The sequence below is a fragment of the Pan paniscus genome, chromosome 3 (assembly GCF_029289425.2).
Source record: "Pan paniscus chromosome 3, NHGRI_mPanPan1-v2.0_pri, whole genome shotgun sequence".
In the NCBI taxonomy this organism is placed as follows: domain Eukaryota; kingdom Metazoa; phylum Chordata; class Mammalia; order Primates; family Hominidae; genus Pan; species Pan paniscus.
The window spans coordinates 86,445,637-86,463,616 of NC_073252.2; the positions used below are offsets into that span (position 1 = coordinate 86,445,637).

General features: G+C 45.8%; 2 protein-coding genes and 1 long non-coding RNA gene across 13 annotated transcripts in view; 2 read left to right on the forward strand and 1 right to left on the reverse strand.

Moving 5' to 3' along the window:
• Nucleotides 1-1,814, forward strand: part of HERC6 (HECT and RLD domain containing E3 ubiquitin protein ligase family member 6) — a 63,823-nt gene extending 62,009 nt beyond the window's left edge. For all 3 annotated transcript variants that reach the window (XM_008963658.5, XM_008963657.5, XM_055111619.2), the window contains one exon: nucleotides 953-1,814. In XM_008963658.5, the coding sequence (XP_008961906.1) occupies nucleotides 953-1,173 (221 nt within the window). In that variant the 3' untranslated portion in view covers nucleotides 1,174-1,814. The remainder of the gene's footprint in view (nucleotides 1-952) is intronic.
• LOC106634697 (uncharacterized) overlaps nucleotides 1-14,928 on the reverse strand; it is a 43,013-nt gene extending 28,085 nt beyond the window's left edge. The window contains exon 1 of the long non-coding RNA XR_004671130.3: nucleotides 13,921-14,928. This is a non-coding gene — a long non-coding RNA (uncharacterized LOC106634697). The remainder of the gene's footprint in view (nucleotides 1-13,920) is intronic.
• Nucleotides 14,929-15,427: 499 nt separating this feature from the next.
• HERC5 (HECT and RLD domain containing E3 ubiquitin protein ligase 5) overlaps nucleotides 15,428-17,980 on the forward strand; it is a 51,142-nt gene continuing 48,589 nt past the window's right edge. For 4 of the 9 annotated variants that reach the window (XM_034958908.3, XM_055111615.2, XM_055111618.2 and 1 more), the window contains exon 1: nucleotides 15,833-16,254. In XM_034958908.3, coding sequence (XP_034814799.2) covers nucleotides 15,990-16,254 — 265 coding nt within the window. In that variant the 5' untranslated portion in view covers nucleotides 15,833-15,989. Of the gene's footprint in view, nucleotides 16,255-17,980 lie in introns of all 9 variants that reach the window. The other 5 variants (XM_034958907.3, XM_055111617.2, XM_008963661.5 and 2 more) reach the window with 4 other exon arrangements.

Below are 17,980 nucleotides of genomic sequence, written 5' to 3' on the forward strand. Positions count from 1 at the left end.
CATTTACTGTGTGCTTATTCTGTGCCATGCACTATGCTGACTGCTTTGTATCTATTACCTACCTTTTTCCTAACAGCAACCCTACGAGGTAGGTACTATTCTTTTTTCCCCGTTTCAGACATGAGGAAAAAGAGGCTTGGAGCATTTAGTAGCTTGCCCATGTTCAGACAGCTGGTAAGTATGGGAACCAGAATAGAATCCATCAGGCTGACTCCAAAGCCCAGGCTCTTGAGCACTAAGCTCTGTAGCCTCATGGTATAAGAACTTCTCTTGGTGGGAACCCTAAGGTTTCTCTAAGGCAGACTTAATGACTTCTCTCACCATCTCATCCCATTCGTCAGCTCTTCCTGAGTTACACATCTTTCTTCTTGATATTTTTGTTGCTACTAAGGATGCTGGAGGACAATTCCAACTTGTCCACAGATCCAACCTATTTCTCTATAAGCCCAAGCTGCCTTTCTAATCTTCTCTCTTAATGGGAAACTTTTGATTCAGCCCAGTGGTTCAGCTGTCTGTACACCCCATGAGTTCACTTCTTCCCACCTGTGGCTTTTTCCTGAGCTTTGTCCCCTGCCTTGAAAGCTCAGCCAAATCCTGTCTTGAGAAATAGCCTGGTGTGACCTCTGTGAAGTCTGTCTGACCACTCAGCCTGGTGTTTCTCTCCCTGCTGAATCCTTTAAGCTCCTAACCTCATTCTTCCTAGATGAGCTAAATAAACTTCCTTCTTGCTACTATCTTTTCATGCATATAATTTTCCCCCAACTACACCATGAACTCATTGAGGACAAAGACCAAATGTCATGATTTTTCTACATTCAACATGGTCTAGGACAGTTCTCTCTGCCTAAGGACATTCAATAAATACTTACTGAATGAAGTGATTAATTTCTTCCTTTTCATTATGTTTTACTCTTTCTATGAAATATCTTAACCAAATTTTATTCCTTTCTAGTTTTCCTTACAGGACGTGATAGGCTGCATGCAAGAGGCATACAGAAAATGGAAATAGTATTTTGCTGTCCTGAAACTTTCAGTGAAAGAGATCACCCAACATCACTAACTTGTCATAATATTCTCTACCTCCCTAAGTATTCTACAATGGAAAGAATGGAGGAAGCACTTCAAGTAGCCATCAACAACAACAGAGGATTTGTCTCACCCATGCTCACATAGTCATAATCACCTCTGAGAGACTCAGGGTGGGCTTTCTCACACTTGGATCCTTCTGTTCTTCCTTACACCTAAATAATACAAGAGATTAATGAATAGTGGTTAGAAGTAGTTGAGGGAGAGATTGGGGGAATGGGGAGATGATGATGATGGTCAAAGGGTGCAAAATCTCACACAAGACTGAGGCAGGAGAATAGGGTACAGAGATAGGGATCTAAGGATGACTTGGACACACTCCCTGGCACTGAAGAGTCTGAACACTGGCCTGTGATTGGTCCATTCCAGGACCTTCATTTGCATAAGGTATCAAACCACATCAGCCTCTGATTGGCCATGGGCCAGACCTGCACTCTGGCCAATGATTGGTTCATTCCAGGACATTCATTTGCATAAGGAGTCAAACCACACCAGTCTTGGATTGGCCGTGAGCCAATTCACCTCAGTCTCTAATTGGCTGTGAGTCAGTCTTTCATTTACATAGGGTGTAACCATCAAGAAACCTCTACAGGGTACTTAAGCCCCAGAAGATTTTGCTACCAGGGCTCTTGAGCCACTTGCTCTAGCCCACTCCCACCCTGTGGAATGTACTTTCACTTTTGCTGCTTCACTGCCTTGTGCTCCAATAAATCCACTCCTTCACCATCCATTCATGCATGTCGCTCAATTCTTTATTCAACACACCAAGAACCTGCACACCTCATTATCAGAACCCTTAACCTAGTAACATATTTTGGCGAGCCAGTCAGGAGGTAAGCCTAAATTTGGGGATTTATTTTCTTTTATTCTATTGAGATTCCATTTGTGGCCATGGGCTGGAACTAAACTCCACGTGGGACTCTCTCTGTCTCTCCCCTTCTCTTTCTTTCCCTTTTCCAACTTGGGACCCTTGGCAGACAGCACTCTAAGCACAGAGACAACTGCAGGTCTCTTGCTAGGGCCACTGTCTGGTGAGACTGAAAGGTTTCCGTGTGTAAGCACCTAACCATCATTGCCTGCTTCGGGTGGGGTCCTGAGTCCTTTTCTTTTTAGTCCTTCAGCAGCCATTTCCCAGTAGCTCGTTGGTAATTGAGGGCAACTGGCCCAGGCCACTCTCCAGTGTTGCCTGAAAGCCAAAGAGTGAGTGGGGTTAGCTGCCCGGCCTGGAAGTGGGATTCTTTTTTATCTTTCCTGGTTATAGTTCCTGAGCCCTACATGTGATGCAATTGGCAGTGGCGGCTTGTCCAGGGTGAATACATACACATTTCAGGTGCCTTTAACCCTCCTTTTCTTATGCTAAAATTCCCTCGTAGAGTCAGCCTGTCAGGGAATGCAACAAATAGGGGCACAAGATAAATCCCTACCGCCATGAGGTGCATGTTTTTGTGACTATAATATTATATTTATTTGCTGCTTATGTTGGGATAACATGTTTAGACCAATTAGAGATGTACCCCAAACCCAAAGGGCCAGGGCAATAGGTAACTAACTATGGAGGCTCCAACAGCAAACATTAGCCTAAAGGTTAGGGACCAACCACTTGGATAGGGAAAGTGCCATGCTTCTTTTGTAAGGGACCACTTCTAGATCATTTGAGTTTAGTAGATCTGGTACTAAGAGAAGAATCCTGGTGGAGACTCTTGGATCACTGTAGAAATTGCACAGTGGATCCATGGGGTAATCTCTGCTCCTGGTTTATCTGGTACAGTCAGAGAGCACTATGCTCCCTTATTGAGAGGCCAGTCTCCAACAAGTTTAAATTAGGCAGTCTGCCATCCCTTGCCCTTCAAACTGTAGTTACAACAATGGTTAAGGAAACCATTTGGGAAGAAACTATTGTGGCCAGCTACAAGGATGCCAAAAGCCAAGAACCATATCCAAGAATGAAGGGAATCATACTAGGCCATTGTCTATGAAGGGAAAGCATTCAAAGCAGCACTGGTGCCCACCTAAGGTCAGAGATGTCTGACACTCTAAGATTGGACCCCAAAGGGGGACTCCTTGGGAGATCCAATCCTAGGCCACAACCTCTCTGAAGGGGAAGACCCTAGATGGAGGTTCTGAGGTCTAGTATTAAACCCTCCTCAGAACTTTTTCTCTCTTACAAACAACAATAGGAAATACTCCATCCATACCACCTGACTCCCCACTCAGCTGCATCCTCAATAATTGGAACCAATTTAACCCTGACAATATAGTAGGGAAACATTTGTTTTTTTTACTGTAATACTGTTTGGCCCCAGTATCCTCTAGATAGCCAGGAGCAATGGCTAGTCAATAGGAGTCTCAGTCATGACACTATCCTGCAATTAGACTTATTTTGTAAAAGGCAGGGTAAATGGTCAGAAATACCATGTTTAAGCCTTCATTGCCCTGCACCAAAACCCTTCAATTTGTAAGGCTTCCAAATTTTGCCCTCAAAGAGAAAAAATTCCTAAAGTAGAACCAGATGTTATAGATGACCCCTTTCTGCAAGGGCCACCGTTTCTTAGGGGGAACTGCAACCACCTCCATACAACCCCTTGCCAAGTGCTCCTGAGGATCAAACCCAGGAACAGGAGCCGGAAACTCCACTAAGTTCCCCCACATACTTCCAGGGGAACACCTTATTCAATTCCCTGTCCAGCTCTATTTCCCCCAAGGGAAGTAGCAGGAGTTGAGGGGCTAATCTAAGTGGAGGCCCCCTTCTCCATAACTGATATACAGCAATGAAAGGATAAGTTAGGAATTTATTCTGAGAACCCCAGGAGATTTGCAGATGGCTTCCAAACTTTAACCTTAGCCTTCGATCTCTCACAGAAAGATGTTCAATGTATCCTGGCAACTTGTTGCACTCCTCTGGAGAAAGAATGTATTTCTGAGGCTGCCCAACGTGAAGCAAACAAGCTGTTTGCCGGAAACTCCGAGGGCAATAGCCTGGGCCCAGATACAGTCCCCATCACTGACTGTAACTGGAACTATAACACCCCTATGGGAATGAACAACCCAGCCAAATTCCTTGAAGCTCACCTGGGAGGAATGAGAAAGGAAATGACTAAGGCAGTAAATTAAGGGAAATTACACAGGTTAAGGAGGAAAGCTATATTTTATAGTAGATTGGAAAAGGCTTTTAAAAAATACACCAACCTGGACCCTCCCCCTCCTGAAGGCAAAGTACTAATGGCACAGGATTTCATTAGCCAAGCTGCCCTGGACATTAGGCATAAAATCCAGAAGCTACACATGGGACCACAAACTAATCAAAATCAGCTTATTGATACCACCTGCATGGTATATAACAATCGTGATCTGGAGGAAGTGGAAAGGGAATACACTAAAGAAAAACAGCCAAAATTATGGCAACTGTCACTGGTGATGCCCTAAATGCCCAAAAGTCATCCAAGGAAAACCCAAAGGGTCACAAGGACAATGCCGGCAAAAGCTCTGGTTACAAGTGCAAGAAAAGTGGGCACTAGGCAAAGGACTGCGCTAAGCCCACGCAGGGCCTGTGCTGCCAATGTGAGGGCACCAGTCGTGACCTCTGGCACTGGATAATTGACTGCCCCTGCTCCCACCAAGGGGCTCCATCAGTCAAAACTCTAGCAGCACATAAGGAGGGATCAGATGAAGACTCATGGGACCCAGGGACATCATCACTACCACTTAGGATCCCTGGGTAACTCTGGACGTCATGGGCACCAAAATTAATTCACAGGCCAAGCAGCAGCTTCACTTGGAATGGCTGAATTCTATAGGATATAAATCCCAAATTTCAGGCACATAGCAAAGCCCCTTTACAAGGCAACAAGGGGACCTTAAGATGAGCCAATGGAATGAACCCTAGAAATGAGGGAGACTTTCACCAAGTTAAAACGGGCTCTCAGCCAGGCTCCTGCACTCAGCATTCCAAACCTCACCAAGCCCTTCCTGTATGTAGCAGAAAAGAAAGGCATAGCAGTGGGAGTGCTTACTCAGAAGTTGAGAACAGAGCCTAGGCCCATTGCATACTTTTCTTTTTTTTGAGATGGAGTCTTGTTCTGTCTCCCAGGCTGGAGTACACTGGCACAATCTTGGTTCACTGCAACCTCCAGTTCCTGGATTCAAGTCATTCTCCTGCCTCAGCCTCCCAAGTAGCTGGGATTACAGGTGCCTGTCACCACCATGCCCCAGCAGATTTTTGTATTTTAATAGAGACCGGGTTTCACCATGTTGGCCAGGGTGGTCTTGAATTCCTGATCTCAAGCAATCCACCCACCTTGGCCTCCCAAAATGTTGGAATTACAGGCGTGCGTTACTGTGCCCAGTTGTTGCATACTTTTCAAAGAAATAAGACAGTAGCCACCAGGTGGCCCAGCTGCCTGCAGGCAATAGCAGCCACTGCTATTTTGGTTGAAGAAGCTATTAAAATTACTATAGGCTGGCCAGGTGTGGTGGCTCATGCCCGTAATCCCACCACTTTGGGAGGCCAAGGTGGGCGGATCACCTGAGGTCGGGAGTTGGAGACCAGCCTGACCAACATGGAGAAACCCTGTCTCTACTAAAAATACAAAATTAGCCGGGGGTGCTGGCACATGCCTGTAATACCAGCTACTCGGGAGGATGAGGCAGGAGAATTGCTTGAACCCGGGAGGCGGAGGTTATGGTAAGCCCAGATCGCACCATTGCACTCCAGCCTGGGCAACAAGAGCAAAACTCTGCCTCAAAAATAAATAAATAAATAAACAAAAATTACTCTAGACCAGCCACAACTCCCCACCAGTCCTAGAAATAAAAGGACATATCTGGATGACAGGAGAAAGATTAAATACGAGGTGGCACTCCTAGATAATCCAGAGATCACAATTAAGACCTGTAACACCTTAAACCCAGCTCTATTAGTCTGTTCTCATGCTGCTAGTAAAGACATACCCGAGACTGGGTAATTTATAAAGGAAAGAGGTTTAACTGACTCACAGTTCCACATGACTGGGGAGGCCTCACAATCATGGCTAGTGGAAGGCAAAGGAGAAGCAAAGTAATGTCTTACATGGCAGCAGGCAAGACAGCGTGTGCTGGGGAACTCTCCTTTATAAAACCACCAGATCTAGTGAGACTGATTCACTATCATGAGAACAGCACGGGAAAGACCCACCCCCATGATTCAATTACCTCCCACTGGGTTGTGGCAGGCCAATTCTCCCTGACAATCACACAGACAGGCCTGTATAGCACTCCAGTTACACTGACAGATTTCCACAGCACTGCCTTAACATTTAGCAAATAGTTAAGCCTAGGGAAACTGGTGCCCAGACATCAAAGCTAGAAATGAAACATATGTCATATGGTCAGTAGGCTTCTCCCTAACCCGGAGCAAGCCAAAATAATAGAGACAGTCTTACATTCCTAGTGCTAGGACCCATCTCGGGTTGATGGAATCTGAGACAGTTCAAGGTAATGGTGGCAGCTGTGTGAATAGATTCATTAGAGAGTCTAAGGCAGCTCTCTGGACCAAGCTGCAAAGGAGATAAGATAGAAATAATCACTCTGGTACCACAGTAGACAGGCCTTGAAGGTTCTGGGGCCCTTTTAATCAAACTTAGCAAGCATTTTTTGCTTCTGACCTTCTAGTTGAAACAAAATTAGCTACAAATAGACTTAGGTGAATGCTATACTGCACGTAGGCACATAACCCCAACCTATACATGCACTAAGAAAATTGTAACACTTTGGGTTGGTCTGGTGGAATTATCTCTGGCCTTCTCCCTGTATCCAGTTATATCAATAAATTCCATTCTTTCCTAGTTTGTCTGCTTCTCCTTATTGGGCCTTGAGAAAACGCAGCCAGACCCAGCTTGGTTCTGGGAACAAGGTCCCTCCCATGACACATGGAAATTATGGGAGCTACAGTTCAAGATGAGATATGGGTGGGGACACAGCCAAACCATATCACCAGCTGCACTGCTACCTATGGGCACCATAACCAATCATTCCTGTGAGCAAATCATTGTACACAGATATGGGAGCCAGCCTCTTTTATCTTTTAGAACAGCCTCTTCCAGACCCTGTGGATAACTGGTTTACAGACGGCAGCAGCTTTGTGCTAAACAGGGAGCACCAAGCTGGATATGCAATAGTGAATTACACCATTTTTGAAGTCCAGCTACTGCCCCCAGGCACATTGACACAAAGGCTGAGATCATTGTTCTTACTCAAGCATTAAGGTTGGGACAAGAGGCTGGCGCAGTGGCTCACGCCTGTAATCCCAGCACTTTGGGAGGCCGAGGCAAGTGGATCACCTGAGGTCAGGAGTTCAAGACCAGCCTGACCGATATGGTGAAACCCCGTCTCTACTAGAAATACAAAAATTAGCCGGGCATGGTGGTGTGTGCCTGTAGTCCCAGCTACTTGGGAGGCTGAGGCAGGAGAATTGCTTGAACCTGGGAGGTGGAGGTTTCAGTGAGCTGAGATCGTACCACCACTGCACTCCAGCCTGGGCGACAGAGCAAAACTCTGTCTCAAAATAAATAAATAAATAAAGGTTGGGACAAGGAAAGAAAGCTAACATCTATGCAGGTTCTAAATATGCATTTCTTGTGGTTCATGCTAATGCTGCAATTTGGAAAGGAGACTACTTACTAGCAAGCACTCCCCCATAAAACATGGGATTCTTCAGCTATTGCAGACAACATTTGCCAGAGGCCATAGCCATTATTCATTGCAAAGGGCAACAAAAGAATCTAACTCCTATAGCACAAGGGAACAAAAAGGAATCCAAGGCAGCAGCCCTCAAGGTACAGTCTCAACAAGTTTTAGCACTACTCCTTTTTTATGACCCCCCAATAGAACCTGAGTACACCTCACAGGAAGAACATCTAATAAGACAACAAGGAGGAATGAAACAGGGATCTTGGTGGTATAAGGGATCAAAAATAAATCTTCCCCAAGCAGCCCAATGGAAAATCATAAAAGCCCTGCATAACTCTTTCCATGTGGGAAGAGACACAACTTTGGCCATGGCAAACAAGCTCTTCACTGGATCCAACCTAGCTTCCATGGCCAAACAGGTCTGTCAAGCCTGCTCACTGTGTGCATTAAACAACCCAGGAAACAAAGTGCCTCCTTTAATAGAGCCAATCCAAAGAGGGAGAACTTACCCAGGGTAAGACTGGCAATTGGACTTTACCCATATGCCAGCCTGTGAAGGATTCAAGTTTTTACTAGTACTGATAGAAACCTTTATTAGCTGGATTGAAGCTTACCCTTCCAGAACAGAAAAGGCCAATGAAGTAGTGAAAATTCTCTTAAAAGAAATAATCTGGCCAGGGACGATGTCTCACACCTGTAATCCCAATACCTTGGAAAGCTGAGGCAGGCAGATCACTGAGCCAGAAGTTCAAGCCCAGCCTGGGCAACATGGCGAAACCCTGTCTCTACGAAAAAAAAAAAAAATTATCTGGGCACGATGGTGCATGCCTGTAATCCCAGCTACTCAGGAGGCTGCGGCACAGGAATCATTTGAAACAAGGAGGTGGGGTTGCAGTGAGCCAAGCACACTGCACTCCAGCCTGGGCAACAGAGTGAGGCTCTGCCTCAAAAAAAAAAAAAAAAAAAAAAGAAAGAAAGAAAAATAATCCCTTGGTTTGGGCTACCCCAGAGCCTTCAAAATAACAGCTTATCTTTTGTCTCCCAAATAACTCAAGGGGTTGCTAAGGCCCTCAGGATCAAATTTACATTCAGCATGGAGGCCTCCATCCTCCAGGAAAGTAGAAAAGGCTAATCAAACTCTAAAATGGGCATTAGTTAAACTGTGCCAGGAGATGTCAGAGACTTGGGTCGACTTGCTCCCCACATCCCTCTTAAGGATCCGTAATTCCCCTCAAGCAAAAATTAATATAAGCCCATATGAAATATTATATGCAAGGCCATCTTTAACTAATGATCTAATCACTGATCCAGAAACAACCAGTTTAGTAAAATACCTAATTAACCTGGGACAATTTCAGCAGGATTTACAAAAGTTTGGAACCCAGTGGTTCCCTGTACTGGGAACTAACCAGCAACCCAAAATTAGGCCAGGAGGTAAGGTACCGGTGAAAACATGGAAAGAGGAATCATCTGCTCAACAGCTACAACCCAAATGGAAGGAACCATTTTCAGTGGTGCTGGCCACACCTTCCATGGTCAAGGTACTAGGGTTAGATAATTGGATACATCTTTCCAGCATCAAGCCTGCCATACCAGAAGTTCCCGGACCCCGAACGTGGAACTCCCACCAGCCACTATACCTGTGAACCTGTGGAAGACCTGAAATACCTGTTTAAAAGAATGGCTAAAAGATAAGTAAAGGCCTACTAACTTTCCTTGGTGTCTTTTCTGTGTGGTCGTGGTAGTTGGGGTAATACTAGTTTTTCTTACATTATTAAACTGCCTTTTCCCAAGCAGGTAGGATCATTTCCTCTGCCCTAGTAGAATCCTATCCTGTAGGACTTAAAGGAAGCAAAATAACAAAAAGGTACATTCATACCCACAATGATTTGCTATAGGCCACACACACTGGGATCATGCATATTGGGAATTGGCTTAATTCTACAGCAGGGCCTCGATTTACCCTCTGACCATTAGGTGACCCTCAGTATTTACTAAGAATCTTGAATCTAACACAAAGACTGTTAAACACCACCAGCCAAGCCTTGTTTTTTTTGTTTTTGTTTTTTGGGTATTTTTTAGTACAGACAGGCTTTCACCATGTTGGCCAGGCTGGTCTTGAACTCCTGATCTCAAGTGATCTGCTCGCCTAGGCCTCCCAAAGTGCTGGGATTAGAGGCATGAGCCACTGTGCCTGGCTGCCAGCCTAGCCTTAGTAAAAACATTGTTGGCTTTGCTTATCCCCATACTCCTCCAGGTACACTGCTATCCCAGTCCCAGCACGATATTGGGCCCTTGAAAAAATGACTTATCACCCTGCCTACAAAGGAGGAACTCTCTTCAAACTAATAAACTTAGATGACTTATACAACCAAATTACAGACATGACAAAGGTTACAATGACAGGACGAGCAGTAAACCTCCTGCAGTCCTATCAGAGCAACCTCTCTAGGGTTACATCCTCAGAAAAGCCCATCTAGGGCCCAATATCAACACACACAGAGCTAGAATTCCAGGTACACTCTGTGTCAAAAGGAGCCAAAAGTCCAGTCAGGTCCTGGGGACCTTGAAGAGTAATCAGTGCAACTACACTCTGGAGATTAATCCCTCACACAATCATGTAAATTACACAACTACCCAAACTATATGATTTAGAAAACCTGTATGGTTTTCACGGAAACCATTCCTAGTTAAGGGCACCTTAAAACATATTCGGTCTAAGTTCTGTTAAGGGAAGCCCACTAGCTGTGTCCACACTTTTCCTTGGGAAGACTGCATTAGCCCTGAAATTCACCTCTAGCTGTCTTTTGGGTCCCCATTATGAAAATACTCCCAGGTGGTTGTTGGTGGACGCCAAGAGCAGCTACCTCCACTGGGAAAATAAAACCACTGGGGCAACCCAACTTTGCAAGGCCCCTTCCCGTCGTCAACAGGGGCTACCTTAGCAGGGACCTTAACTACTTGGGAAAGCAAAAATAACAAACTAACCCATATGTTCACCATAGAAAACAATTTCTGTCTTGAAAAACGGGGAGCATTTTTCCTGTGCAGGACCAGCTCCTACTTACGTTTACCTGCCAATTGGACTGGAACTTGTATACTTGTTTATTTAGCCCCTAAAATTAATATAGCTCCCAATAACCAATCTCTCACTGTATCTTTGACTGCAACCACCAGACACAAGCAAGCCATCCAACTCATACCCCTTTTAGTAGAGCTGGGAGTAGCAGCAAGAATAGGAACAGGAGTTAACGGGCTGGCAACCTCCCTATCCTACTACCAGGGCTTGTCCATTGATTTCATGGAAATCTTGGATGACGTTGCTCAAAGTATTGTCATCAGACAAAATCAAATAGGCTCCCTGGCAGTGGTCACTTTGCAAAATAAAAGGGGACTAGACCTCATAACCACTGAGAAGGGAGGCTTATGTCTTTTCCTAGAGGAAGAATGCTGTTTCTATGTCAACCAATCAGGAATAGTAAGGGATGCCACCTGAAAACTAGCTGACCAGGCCGCTAAGATACAACAACAGCTGTCAGAATCATGGGGCTCCCGGTCAAGGTGCTGGGCTGGGTGTCATGGCTCCATCCCCTAGCCAGACCGTTGCTAATGGTTATACTGGCCCTGGTCTTTGGCCCATGTTTGCTAAACCTTTTAACCAAGTTCATTTTCTCTTGCCTAGAAACCATTTAGCTTCAGATGATTGTGCGACAAGGTTTCCAGCCAGTGCCAGGTAAAGGCACCACCTCTGGCCGTCAAAAGGTTACTCTGTCTCCACAAGACAAAGCAGGGCGAGAGTTCTGTGGTCCCCAGCAGGTAAGGCCAGCGTGCTAAATCAGCAGGAAGCAGTTACAAAAGAAAAGACCATCAGTCCCTCTGCCTCCCATAAAGATTTCTAGGGATCATGTGTCTCAGGGGGAAAATGAGGCAGGAGAATAGGATCCAGAGATAGGGAATCTAAGGATAACTTGGACAGACTCCCTGGAGCTGAAGAGTCTGCACACTGACCTATGATTGGTCCATTCCAGGACCTTCATTTGCATAAGGTGCCAAACCACATCAGGCTCTGATTGGCCACAGGCCGGTACCTGCACTCTGGCCAGTGATTGGTCTATTCCAGGCCCTTCATTTGCATAAGGCACCAAAACACACCAGTCTTTGATTGGCCATGGGCCAATTCACCTTGGCATGGAATTGGTCACAAGCCAGTCCTTCATTTACATAGGATGTAACCCACAAGAAACCTCTAAAGGGTACTGAAGCCCCAGAAGACTTTGCTACCAGGGCTCTTGAATCACTTGCTTGAGCCCGCTCCCACCCTGTGGAATGTACTTTTGGCTTTGATCCTTCACTGTCTTCCACTTTCTTTTTTTTTGAGAGGGAGTCTGGCTCTGTCGCCCAGGTTGGAGTGCCGTGGCGCGATCTCGGCTCACTGCAAGCTCCGCCTCCCGGGTTCACGCCATTCTCCTGCCTCAGCCTCCCAAGTAGCTGGGACTACAGGCGCCCGCCACCACACCCAGCTAATTTTTTTGTATTTTTAGTAGAGACGGGGTTTCACCGTGTTAGCCAGGATGGTCTCGATGTCCTGACCTCGTGATCCGCCTGTCTCGGCCTCCCAAAGTGCTGGGATTACAGGTGTGACACTGCGCCCGGCCCACTGTCTTCCACTTTCATAAATTCACTCCTTCACCGCTTGTTCATGTGTGTTGTTCAATTCTTTGTTCAATGTGCCAAGACCTGGACACCTCACCATCAGAACACTAAACCCAGAAACGAGATGAATGTGTTCATTCTTTTTTTTTTTTGAGTTCGATTGCACAGTGTGGTAAATATAATTAACAATACAGTATTGCACTTTTCAAAATACCGAAGAGATAAAATTTCAAATGTTTTCACCACAAAAATTGTTAAGTATTTGAGGTGAGGTGATGGATGTGGGAACTAGCTTGATTTAATTATTCCACATTGTTATTCATAAATTATAAGATCACTTTGTTCCCCATAAATGTATACAATTATAAATTGCCAATTTACAATTTAAAAAAAGAGAATTAGTTGAAAAATGTTTGGATAAATAATAAAGTGATGAATCAAGAATAATTTTTTTTTAAGAGACGAGGTCTCACTATGTTGCCCAGGCTGGTCTTGAAATCCTGGGCTCAAGAAATTCTCCTGCCTTGCCTCCCAAGTGCTGGGATTACAGGTGTGAGCCAAGAATAATATTTTTAATAAAACAATGTTATGTAAAGCAACATTTCCTATATCCCTAACCTTGCTATATATATATTTTATATTCAGGAATATCTCTAGAGTTTTTATTTTAGCAAAGTGCTTTGAAAAATCTGAATGTTAAGGGATTCATTAATTCATTGAATAATTACTTATAGTAGGTACTGTGTGGCAAGTACCATTCTAAAGGCACTAGCACTGGCAGGCCATCGACCAGCAGAACAATGCGGAGTTTGGCCAGGGCAGTCGGAGGACAGCCTGGGCCGCTGAGCGGCTCAACTCCAGGGGAAAACCAACTCCCTTCTGGCTCCCCCATCTGCTGAGAGCTACTTCCACTCAATAAAACCGTGCACTCATTCTCTAAGCCCACATGTGATGCAATTCTTCTGGTACACCAAGGCAGGAAACTGGGATACAGAAAGTCTTCTGTCCTTGTGACAAGGTAGAGGGTCTAATTGAGCTGGTTAACAGAAGTGCCTATAGACAGCAAAACTAAAAAAGCACACAGTAGCACAGCCCACTGGTGCTTCAGGAGCAGTAAACATCCACCCCTAGACACTGGCGTGGGGTTGGAGCCCCAAAACCTGCCTGTCTGTATGCTCCCCTAGAGGTGTGAGCAGTGGGGCACTGAAGAAGCGACCCACTCCCACTGCCGCATGCCCTACGAAGGGGACAAGGGAACCTTTCCCATTTCATTGTTAGAGGTCAAAGCTTTTTCCATGGCACATGCCCAGTCTACATAACTTGCAGTTTTGGCTCTGTTATACCTACAAGGTAACTGGCCATTTTGTTATCAACAGAGTAGGGCCAGTTTGGGCTGGCTCTGAGGTTATAATATACGGCCAACTGAGTTTTGACAGGGATGCCAAGGCAATTCCATGGGGATAGGCAAGCTGGAACGACTGGAAATCCATAAGGAAAAAAATGAACCTTTATTCTTACCTCATACTGATGCAGGAATTTTTGCTCCTTAGCTCAGCTAAAATCCAGGTTCTTGTCTCATGACCAGGAACAATTAGGCATGTGAATACATTGCAAGGTGAAGAGTGGCATTTATTAAAAGCTCTCAGCAAAAAAACAAGGAGGGTCCTGCCAACAGGCTCCCAGCTCACAGACTGAATAACAGGCCAACACACACAAGCTGAAGACTTCTTGCTCCTCCCTGCTGCATAAGGCTGAATTCCCTCTGGCTGCACCCCACTCTCCCGGTGCAGTGGGCCCCCAAGTCCCTTGTGGGCATGCCCAGACAAGACCCTGGGCAGGCTTCCTCAGCTGCACAAAAGCTTGTGGGGCAGGTCAGAGATTCTCCAGGGACCCTCCCTTATCTGCCTCCAGCATCTATCGATACTATAAAGAATAATTCATTTTAAATATAATGAAGACCAACAATTATAAAACTTCCAGAAGGTAACAAATGAGGAAATCTTATAATCTTGAATTTAGCAAAAATGTCTTAAGTAGGACAAAAAAGGTATGAACTATGTAAAAGAAAAAAATGGATAAATTATATCAAAATTTAAAACTTCAGTGCTTCAAAAGACACTTAAAATGAAGAGGCAAGCCACAGACAGGTAGAAAACATTTCAAAACGTATAGCTAATAAAGAACATGGTATGAAACATATAAAGAACTCAATAATATATAAAGAACTCTTAGATAAAAAGTCAAGCTAGCTAATAAATAAATGGTCAAAAGATTTGAATACACACTTCACAAAGAAGAGATCCTCCTGCCTTGGGCTAAAAAAGGGCTGGGGTTACAGGCAGGATCCCAGGCCCAGCCTTGTCAGTTGATTTTCGGTGACCCTTCAGAGGGCAAAGGGGAAGTTTTCTCCTGTTCCCTACAACCGACAGGCCCATCAATTGGTGAATGGATAAATAAACTGTGGCTTACCCGTATGATAGACTACCATTCAGCAATAACACAAATGAATTACTAATTAAACACAATAGTATGAATCTCAAAGCATTGTGCTAAGTTAAAAAAGCCAGACATCACTTAGATATGGTTCCGTTTGTATGCATTCTAAAAAAGGCCTAAAGCACATCACTGTCGCCAGGCACCCGGGAATACGGGAATACGTAGCGGAGCGGGCACGAGGGGGGTGGGGGTGGGGGTGGGGGTGGGGGTAGGGGTTGGGGGGGAGGGGTAGCTGACTGCATAGCTCTGCCCAGTTTTATGCCGGTTTCAGCCCGGCGCACAACGCATTTTTTTTTTTTTTTTGATACATAGTCTCGCTCTGTCGCCCAGGCTGGAGTGCAGTGGCGCAATCTCGGCTCACTGCAAACTCCGCCTCCCGGGTTCCCGCCATTCTCCCACCTCAGCCTCCCGAGTAGCTGGGACTACAGGCGCCCGCCACCACGCCCAGCTAATTTTGTTTTTGTATTTTTAGTAGAGACGGGGTTTCACCGTGTTAGCCAGAATGGTCTCGATCTCCTGACGTCGTGATCCGCCCGCCTCGGCCCCCCAAAGTGCTGGGATTACAGGCGTGAATCACCGCGCCCGGCCGCGGCGCACAACGCTTAACAAACTTTGGCTTCCGTTATCCCTCCCTCTGGAAATGCGTGTGTCAGGGTGCCTCCTAGTGGAACTGCAGCGTTTCCTCGAAAGCCATTCCGTCCAGGAGTTAAGGTGGCCGCTGCCCGCCCGGGGACACTTTCTCAGTTCAGCCCATCGGCCTTTACCCCAGCCAACGACCTGTTGCCTTTGGCCGCCTGCCAAGTCACTCTCATTACAGTTTCCTTTTCCTTTTCGATTCCGCCCCCTAAAAACAACAACAAACATTGTTTCGTTTCCCACTGGAGCTGCAGGCCCCGCCCCCAAACAGCACGTGGGGGGCGTGGCGTCCCGGCAGGGGCTCAGTAGCTGAGGCTGCGGTTCCCCGACGCCACGCAGCTGCGCGCAGCTGGTTCCCGCTCTGCAGCGCAACGCCTGAGGCAGTGGGCGCGCTCAGTCCCGGGACAACGCGTTCTCTCCTCTCGCCTCTGGGCCTGGGACCCCGCAAAGCGGCGATGGAGCGGAGGTCGCGGAGGAAGTCGCGGCGCAACGGGCGCTCGACCGCGGGCAAGGCCGCCGCGTCCCAGCCCGCGAAGTCTCCGGGCACACAGCTCTGGCTCTTTCCCAGCGCCGCGGGCCTCCAACGCGCGCTGCTCCGGAGGGTGGAGGTGACGCGCCAACTCTGCTGCTCGCCGGGGCGCCTCGCGGTCTTGGAACGCGGCGGGGCGGGCGTCCAGGTTCACCAGCTGCTCGCCGGGAGCGGCGGCGCCCGGACGCCGAGTGAGTGGGGCTGGTGTGTGAGGGCTGTGAGGGCTGTGAGGGCTGTGAGGGGTGAGGGCTGAGGGCTGTGAGGGGCGGGCAGCCGGGGGTCCGCGCCTGAGGGAGGAGAGCCCAGAAGGCCGCAGACGCGCGCCTGGCTCGGATAGTTTCGCCGACGGCGCACCTGAGCTTTCTTTTATCCCGGTCAGTGTCAGGCGCGGGGTGAGCGGGATACTGGCGACCAGCGGATCCTCCTCTCAGCAAAGTGGCCGGTGCGGGGCATGCGGGCACCGTCTTCATCCTTTTAGCCAGTCTGGCTTTCTCATAGGTTTCTGTTCAAGTTTGTACCCCCGTCCCCCGCCCGCCGCATCTCCCACTGTCTCGTTTTGAGAAAGTAGTCACTGCTCCAACTTTGGGAGTCATTCTCAGTGATGGGATTTTACCTTGGCCTTCAGTTGCACTTCTCCCACATTCTCATCGAAGTGGGGGAAATAGTTGCCCGCGTTCTTTAAAATTTTGCCCATCTGTGGAGTGAAGAAATTGGTATCTTGCTGCGAGTTTATTTTGCGTTTAACTACTGGACGTTTGCGTTCCTTTTTCGGTAAATTGCCTGTTTATCTTTGCCTGGCTTTTAGAAATTTGAGTTGTTAAATCTTTTTCTTATTTGTATGGAAGAGGTATTTGAATATTGAACAAGAATAGCCTTTTGCACGTCGTACATGTTGTAATATTTTTCTCACTTTGCCTTTTGTGCATGTTGTTTTTTGTGCTTTTTTGGGGGGGTAGTCTGTCAATTTTTTTGTCTGTTAAGGCTTATGGGTTTTATGTTAGGCTGGAAAGCTATCCACACTCCCAGTGTTTTAAAAAATGTACTCATTTTTGTAGTAATTTTAAGTTAAATTTTTTTTTAAGTTAAAATTTTTCGTACGCTTGGAATTTTAAGTACTGAGGTAGGAGGGGAGCTAGATTTATTTGCTTTTCCAAAGGCTTAGCCTATGTCCCAATACCATTTCTTAATACTTCCTTTTTTTCAACTGATTTGAAATGCTGAGACTCTTTAAAAGAAACCGTTAGTCTGCTGGACCATTTCTTCTTACCAAACTGTTTTGGTTCCCCTAGCATTTGTAATATGGTTTGTGCTTTGAGATTTTTACACGAATAGATTCTGTTTCATTAGCACTGAAGATGAAACAAGGTCCCAAAACTATCCTAGTTTAATTTTTGTGAACAAATTAAATAAGAGTACATTTTTACTAGTGGACAGTTTAATCTCTTAACTTCAGAAAGGGCCAAATGTGCACTAATGCCAATGAAAAATGTTTTCAACAGCATCCTCTTTAAAGATAGTCCCCCAAACATAATCCTTCCTTTTAAGAATATAGGCATTGGTTTCTATTGGTAACTGTCGGGAAGTGTTTATTACTGTTATTTGCTTTTTGGGAGAAAGGAATGTGTTTCAGAATACACTATTTGTTCTTGAAATGAGTTTGTGTTGTCTTAAAGTTATATTTTCTTATAGACCTTTTCCTCTTTGTCATTTCAAATTTCGTTCGTCTTAATAAACAAGAACCTAAAAGCAGATATTTAATTGGATATTTTAAGGGTATGTTCCATTTACAACAAAGTATACATCAATATTTTTTCTAATTAAAAAAAATCTATGTCAAGACGATTGTCTTTCCTGATTTGCTTTGCCTACCTGAATTTTCTTAAGAGAAGTTCATGGTAAGTCAAAGCTTGTCTAGTT